Source organism: Mus caroli, chromosome 9 (genome assembly GCF_900094665.2).
Source record: "Mus caroli chromosome 9, CAROLI_EIJ_v1.1, whole genome shotgun sequence".
NCBI classification, from domain to species: Eukaryota; Metazoa; Chordata; class Mammalia; order Rodentia; family Muridae; genus Mus; species Mus caroli.
In genome coordinates this window covers 55,000,138-55,007,944 of record NC_034578.1, presented here as the reverse complement: position 1 = coordinate 55,007,944, position 7,807 = coordinate 55,000,138, and the positions used below count along the sequence as shown (strand labels likewise).

Below are 7,807 nucleotides of genomic sequence, written 5' to 3'. Positions count from 1 at the left end.
AGTGGAACCAGCAGGGTAGTGCCCACATCTTAATTCTGCTATGCTTGCCAGAAACCCCACTTACCAGGCCTGAGTCCCCAGGGGCCCCCTCCTCCGCCCTACCTCATTCCCTTCCTCCCAGGCAGGTCTGTGGCTTGGCTGGGAGCTACAGGACTAAGGGAGCACTGATCTGTGGGACAGGCCACATAGCTAAAACCCGGCGGGCCGTAGGGCCCCGCGGAGGAGGCCCCAGCAGGCGGACCAGGTTTCTGAAACCTCCAGACACTTCCAGCCTGTTGCTTATTCATTCAGAGTGGGAAAGCGCCAGCCTAGCGAGCAGCCAGCCAGAGTGGGGCTGGCCATGTAAGGGCCCCAGGAGGTCCTGCCCGTCCCGTGCCCTACGGAAAGCCTCGTGCAGCCCTGGGCACCGCCCCTGCCCTGCCCTGACCCCTTGGCCTCGAAATGCTGTCATCGGAGGAGCCGTCCCGCTCGGGACAAGGCCAGGATGGACAAAGCTAGAGCTTGGGCAGGCGAAGAGCCATCCTGTCCTCGAAGCCGTGGGAAGAGAAGCACGCACCGGGGCCCACTCCTGAGAGCCTCTCTGCCCACCCGGCCTCTGCAGAAGGGCCACTATGGCTCTGGCCGGAGCCGGCAGCCAGCTGGGGACCCTGGTGTGGAGTGCCTGCCTGTGCGTCCTGGTGCACGGGCAGCAAGCGCAGCCAGGACAGGGCTCGGACCCAGGACGCTGGCGGCAGCTGATCCAGTGGGAGAACAACGGGCAGGTGTACAGCTTGCTCAACTCGGGCTCTGAGTACGTGCCCGCGGGGCCCCAACGAGGGGAGACTAGCTCCAGGGTGCTACTGGCAGGCGCGCCCCAAACGTCGCAGCGGCGCAGTCAGGGGGGACCCCGGCGTCGGCAGGCGCCGTCCCTGCCCCTGCCCGGACGCGTGGGTTCGGACACTGTGCGCGGCCAAACGCGGCACCCGTTCGGCTTCGGCCAGGTGCCCGACAACTGGAGAGAGGTGGCCGTCGGGGACAGTACGGGCATGGCTCGGGCCCGCACCTCGGTCTCCCAGCAACGGCACGGGGGCTCCGCCTCCTCCTCGGTTTCGGCCTCGGCCTTCGCCGCTACCACCTATCGCCAGCCATCCTCCTACCCGCAGCAGTTCCCCTATCCGCAGGCGCCCTTCGTAAACCAGTATGAGAACTACGATCCCGCGTCACGGACCTACGAACAGGGCTACGTGTACTACCGCGGTGCGGGCGGCGGCATGGGCGCAGGGGCAGCGGCTGTAGCCTCGGCTGGGGTCATCTATCCCTTCCAGCCCCGGGCCCGTTACGAGGACTACGGCGGTGGAGGAGGCGAGGAGCAGCCCGAGTACCCGGCCCAGGGCTTCTACCCAGCCCCAGAGAGGCCCTATGCACCCCAGCCCCAGCCGCAGCCCCAGCCGCAGCCTCAGCCCCAACCTTCCGATGGCCTTGACCGTCGTTACTCGCACAGCCTGTACAATGAAGGCACCCCGGGATTCGAACAGGCCTACCCTGATCCCAGCACCGACGTGTCGCAGGCCCCCGCCGGGGCCGGTGGCACCTACGGTGGCGCTGGCGATCCTCGCCTGGGCTGGTACCCGCCCTATGCAGCCAATGTGCCACCCGAGGCCTACGTCCCTCCGCGTGCGGTGGAGCCACAGCCCCCATTCCGCGTGCTGGAGCCACCTTACTTGCCCGTGCGAAGCTCTGATGCGCCCTCCCAGGGTGGGGAGCGGAACAGCGCCCAGCAGGGCCGTCTCAGCGTGGGTAGTGTGTACCGACCCAACCAGAATGGTCGCGGTGAGTACAATCCACGAGCGCCTTGGCTCAGCATTTTGGCCACTGGTGAATTGGTGGTGCGGTCCAGGACCCTGTTTGTTTCTTACCAAAGGCCTTCCAGTGGTGGCTTAGCAAGGACCATGCAGCCCCTGCGTGCCTCTCCTCCTGAATCCAACTATTATCCATCTGGGTCAAAGGCCTATCTGGTAGGCCTGTGTTCTGACTCTGGCTTGGGGAGAATCGTGGAAGGACTAGCCAAGTTTTAAGTACTTTGCAGATCTAGCTGGGGTCATCTAGGGACAAGTGGGGAAAGTCTTGCTCCCTTGCTTCTCCCTCTCCCAGGGAATCTCTTAACACTTTTAGAAATTCCCCTATGCCTGTGCACAAACTGAGGCAAAGGATCATGGGAGTCTTGGACCTTCAGGGTCAAGAGGCCTTAAAAGAATGCTTCTAGAGGTGCAGCAGTGTCCTTGTGCCCTTAGTGAGGTAAGTAAGCGGTCAAAGAGCTGCACTTGAACAGACACAATGTTCAGACCCCCGAGGTGATCCCACACGGCTGGGGATGTCAGAGCCCACTGGCCAGGGCATAAAATTCAACTGAGTACTAAAGAAACCACAGTAATGAAGATAAGTACTATTTTAGTGCATTTAAAAAAAATCTCTTATGAACAAATATGTCCAAATTTTAAACAGACTCAATAATGCTTCCATAACCTGGGGCAAACTGAAAAATCAATAATGGGTCCTTTATTTGAAATGGGATATTTGTTCATTGCAGATTTTTGGTATTGATTTTGTTTTTAAACACATCACATTAAATATTACTTCTCTAGGGCACCGTACTTCATGATGTTCTGTAAAACATAACCCAGTGCTCCACGACCTCACTCTCATCTTGGCTCTTAGGGAGAGTCCCAGGAAATGTCTGAAGACAGGCCACCCTCTGGCTTTCCCCAGAGATGAAGATATGACCTATTCTTGGGAAGGCCATGTCATCTGCACACAAGGGTCAGGGTGGAGTAGTCTTCCTCTGCCAGATGGGCAGCTTCCACATGTGCTGTTACTGTGACAGGGGCCAACTGTTGCGTCTGGCCAGTGCTGGATGGCCATCAGCCCATCCGCAGCTGTCCTAGAATCCCCTTGCTGATGCTCTCCATACAGGGCTGTCTGTATGTCAAGCTTTCCACGGAGTTCTCAATGCACACGCAGTGCACCCTGGGGCAGCGCCCTGTCTGCAATTCCCTTCTCCATACCAGGGTTGCTATACCAGGGCTGTCGGGTGAAAAGGAGCCTTTGGGACTCAAGGGTGCTGGAGCTCAGCCCAGCCTTGGCTCCTCAGTCTCTGTCAGCACTGAATAACGTTTTCTCCCGCCAAGATGGCCTGATTGAAGGGCTGCTGTTTGGGGGGCCCCTGGAGCTGAAGACCAGGGGAAGGAGAGCCTGAAGGGAAGGAGAGCGATCACTGTGTTCCGGTCATTGCACAGGCTTGAGTCAAACTCTGCATCCCACTTTGAAAACCATAGGAGCTGGGGGTGAATCAAAATGGGGTGGGGTGGGGGCTTCTATGAGACAATGCCAAACACCTCCACCGAGCTCTGTCACCAGCTTGGCATAGCCTGCAGCAGGCTACCATGGCTTTGTGCTGACTTGCCTGTCCTGGGAGCCCCTTGTAAGGGGGGAGGGGGGGCGTTACCTATCAAGTACTTGACTTTAGTGGCTGCTTTTCTTAGAATGTAAGACCCCAGCTCAGCAAAGCTCAATGGAGAGGGCCCCACCTCTAGGCTGAGGCAAAAACAGAGGCCTCAAGTGGCACAAAGCTGGCCTTGAGCCAGCGTGTTTCCTAGGGACCCTCTGTGGCCTGTGAATTTTCAAGGAAGTCATTTGGTTCAGAGGAGGATAGACTAGGGCACGGTCCATGTCTGGAGTGGGATTCTTAACATTCAGCAGGCTCTGGCTACTGTTCCTAAGCCCCACAGTTCATTTCGGACCAAATGTGCTTCTCCCCTGAAGGCAGTGTGTTCTTGAGACCAAGGTGGATAGGTTGGCATGCACTAGACTCAGGTTCTGCTCTAAGAGAAGCACAGTAGAAAGGACACTTTGGTGCTGTGAATGGGTCAGCACTGGGGATAAGAGCTGTGGGAGGTACGGAGCAGTGCTCCCTCAGTTTGGGGGAACACTCACACTGTCATATCCATAACTCAGCCCTGAGTGGGCTTCTGAATTCCACCTCAAAAATCAAAGGATCTGAACAAGGTGGTGGTGGTGGTGGTGGCAGCATCGCAAGACTTTGTCTCAGCACTTGGGAGGCAGAGGCAGGCTGACCTCTGAGTTCAAGGCCAACCTGGTCTACAGAGTGAGTTCCAGGACAGCCAGGGCTACACAGAGAAACCCTGTCTCGAAAAACCAAAAACAGACAGCAAATGGAATTGCAGGAGCTGGGAGTGAACTAGACTGGGGAGCGGGGAACATCTGTGATGCAGGGGAGCAGGAAACATCTGTAATGCAGGGGAGGAGGAACATCTGTAATGCAACACTGAGTGCCTCCAATCCAGAGGCTCAGAGAGAACTTCTCAGAGGAGGAGGAGGTGGCCAAGCTTTGTGCAGGGGAACACAATCAGCATCCTCAAAGTTCCCTCTTCTGTGATCATGGGGAAAATAGGGGATGGGAGGGATTGGGGTACATTTAGGGCCCACAACGAAGCCAGAGAAGGGGCATTAGACTTCCCTACTATTGGCCCTTCCCTCCCCACCCTGCTAGGCCAGGACCATGGAAAATCCCAGGCCAGTGAAGTCCGAGCCTTATACTTGAGATCAGCCCCCCAGGCCTGGTGTGGGAGCCCTGGGCAGATTCTCTGAGGCTGACTTCATCCCTCCTGGCCACATACCCAGGGGTCTGAGGCCCAGCGCTGGCAGCCTGTGTTTGTGTGTGGGCGTGTGCATTTGTCCTTACAACACCAAACACATGTGAGCACCGCCCACGTCCCCCCTTGTGTGTGTGCCTTCCAAGTGTCTGTCCTGAACTCAGCCTCTGCCTCAGCAGCCTCCCCTTTCTTCTCATGCTGTGTGCTGGGCTGTCCAAGGCTTCTGCAGTACCTTTGTCTCTAACTCTGAGACAGGTCACAAAGGTGAAAGGGGCTTTGCAGAGGCCCTGGGGGTTAGTTCACATGCCTCATTCATCTCTCACAGCACATCCCACTCAGAGAGGGTTGGGGCATGGCTGGCTGCCTCCCAGGGCTGCTAGGTCCCATGCCCTGTGCCCACCCCTATGCCACCTCTCCTTGAGGCTGCTGCCAGACCCTCCTCTTCCCGGCACCCTTGCTCTGGCTCCTGCTTATCACAGCCTCAAAGTTTTTGAGCAGATGGTCTCAGAGTTGAGATTCACCCCAGCCCCAGAAGACCACAGCTCTCCTCCCCTTCTACCTTGGCCTGCCTCATGAGCCCAGGTAACCTGTGAAAGACATAGCCACTGAATCTGGAACAGGTCGAAAAGATAGCTATGCATCAGGACATCCCTGGTGGCTGTGCCAGTCTTGCCTGGCATGTGCCATCCATCGTTGTCTTGACAAAGCCAATTGGATGTTGACACTTCCACCTGACACCTCAGAGTCTAAGGTACTTCCTTTCCTTTCCTCCTCCTCCTCCTTTGCAGCACTCAGGGCCACCATTGTGCTGCTCCTGGGAGCACATGTTCCCCTAACATCTAAGGGTGTTTCCAGGGTAGTGCCCTCTCTAACCAGCCTGGTGCATAGCAGACGCCCTCAGGGCCTGGGAGCAGTCTTGGCTTCTTGCCCTCACTCATCTGAAGCTGGTTCCCTGTTTTCCCAGCCTGCCTTCCCCCTCCAGGTCCTCTGTTCTCCTCCACAACACTTTGAATAGGTGCACAGAAAGGCAGAGGCCTCCACCCAGCAAGCTTCCTGAACTGGAGCCTTATGGCCGGGATTGAGTGCTTGGTGAACTGCAGCATCTTCCGAGCCTTGTGACCCCCAGATGGGCTGTCATGATTGTGATTGCTCGCTCTCAGTGACACAGATCACAGGCCCTGGGAATATGCGAAGAGGAAGCCTGGGGAGATGGTTCAGAGACACCACAGACAAGCTTTGTACAAGATAAGGGGAGGTAGGACAAGAGCCCTGCCTCTGCCAGCTGGGCCTCTCCTTCTCGCCCTCCACACACCCGGGGAGGCTCCATGTGATCTCCAGCTCCAGTTCCTTTCTTTAATCCTCGAGTCTCAGCCTGGTTCTGTTAATGGTCCCATTCCAGAGACAGGACGAAGGGTCACTCCATGGCTTTTGATAGGGATACTGGGACTTGAGTTCATGTGAACTCATCCCGTGTTCACAGCTATGCATGTTTAAAGTCTTCAGTGTTTATTGCATAGTGCACACACTTCATTTGCTCACTCATTCATTCGTTCATGTATTCAGTCACTCCGTGGCTACTTAGGTACTGGTTGTGGCAATAAGATGGCATGGGAGTGGCAGGACACGTCCCTGTCACCTCAACACTTGCCAAGTGGCTAGCACTCTGACAGTCTCACACTTAAAGTCACTTTATAACCTCTGTGTAAGACAGGCACCTCTGCAGGTGAGGTGTTCAGTGACAGGCCCAGAGTCAGAATCACGGCTCAGCATCCCTCTCCCTTCCCTGAAGTCTCAGTTGTTCCTTCTGTGAAAGTTGTAGAGGGTCACTCAGGTGAGTGGCAACAAGAGAAAGAGAGGGGTGTGGATGATTGAGGGAACACTCACAGTTGCGAGCAGCCTCCTCCCAGGCAGGCTTCCTGGCTCCTGGCCTGGCTCTCCTGCCCTCAGACTGGACGTCTCTGCGGAGCCGTTCCTTGTTTAAGCAGGCGTCTGATGGTAGCTGCCATTGCTTATAAGGGAGTTATGTTCTGCCAAGCAGTTTCTTCCTGTTTTCTCATTTGAGCCACCTAACAACTTTAGGTACAGCTAATAGTATAGGATAGCATGATCACCCATTTTATACAGGAGGAAACTGAGGCTCAGAGAAGCCAAGGCCACAGAGTTGTGAACAGCTGAACTGGACTAGGAAGGATGCCTACCCTCTCTCTGCCCAATTCTCACTCTGCCTTGCCCCTTGGGGAATTGTTTTATAGTGGCACCTGACTCAGCGTTCAGGGTGTTCAGTGACTCTTTTGTCTGAACCTCTGGAGGGGGCAATGTTTTGTTGTGTTGTTGCTGTTGTTTTGGTTGTGCCCTGAGGTTGCAGACACTGTCCCACTCACCCCCACCCCCGTTGGGACTTCATGGAAGTGGGAGTAGTGAGGCTAGTTAGTGTCTTTGCTGGCAGCAAGCTACTGCTGGGCTTAGCCAGGAAGTTCTGCCCCCTCCTTCCTTTCTCTTGATGCCCCTGGGTATGTATCTTCTGGACTCAGGATGGGCACCTCTCCCCAGGAGCACCCTGCTGGAGTCCACCCCACTTCCTTTCCAAGCCAAGAACACATGGAAAGCTCCCCAGGCGGTGACCAGAATGAGCAGGAGAGGAAGGGAACAGGAGGCCTCCCAAAGTCCAGCCAGGCAGCCCACACCTGCTTCCAATTCCTGTGCCCAGCATTCCTGCGGAGCAGAAGCGGGGGCAGGGGACTGGAAGGAGAGACGGAACCTTGTTCCCACCCATGGCCTGACCCAACCGCCTCCTCCTGCCTCCTCCTCCTCTGGACTGCAGGATTACAGAGTAAGGGCTGGGCTTGGATCTCTTGCCCCTCCCCCTTGTGATAAACGCCTAGAAACCAGGCATCTGACTCTTTTCCAGGAAATGGAGAGGGAGTCAGAATGCCAGAGAGAAAGGAGAGAGGCCAGTGCTGTCAAAAGCATCAAACCTTGGGAGGCAGCCTACCCTTTCCCCTGCTTGGAACCATGTGTCTCCCAAGCCCAAAGTAAAGAGGCTTAGAAAACAAACAGCAGAGCCGGGCGTGGTGGCGCACGCCTTTAATCCCAGCACTCGGGAGGCAGAGGCAGGCGGATTTCTGAGTTCAAGGCCAGCCTGGTCTACAGAGTGAGTT

The 7,807-nt window shown here is 56.3% G+C and overlaps 1 protein-coding gene across 1 annotated transcript in view; it reads left to right on the top strand.

Annotated features, from left to right (window-relative positions):
• The first annotated feature begins 274 nt into the window (after nucleotides 1-274).
• The window catches only part of Loxl1 (lysyl oxidase like 1), a 25,831-nt gene continuing 18,298 nt past the window's right edge, over nucleotides 275-7,807 (top strand). Inside the window, exon 1 of the mRNA XM_021172590.2 lies at nucleotides 275-1,809. Within this exon, the coding sequence (XP_021028249.1) occupies nucleotides 612-1,809 (1,198 nt within the window). The 5' untranslated portion in view covers nucleotides 275-611. The remainder of the gene's footprint in view (nucleotides 1,810-7,807) is intronic.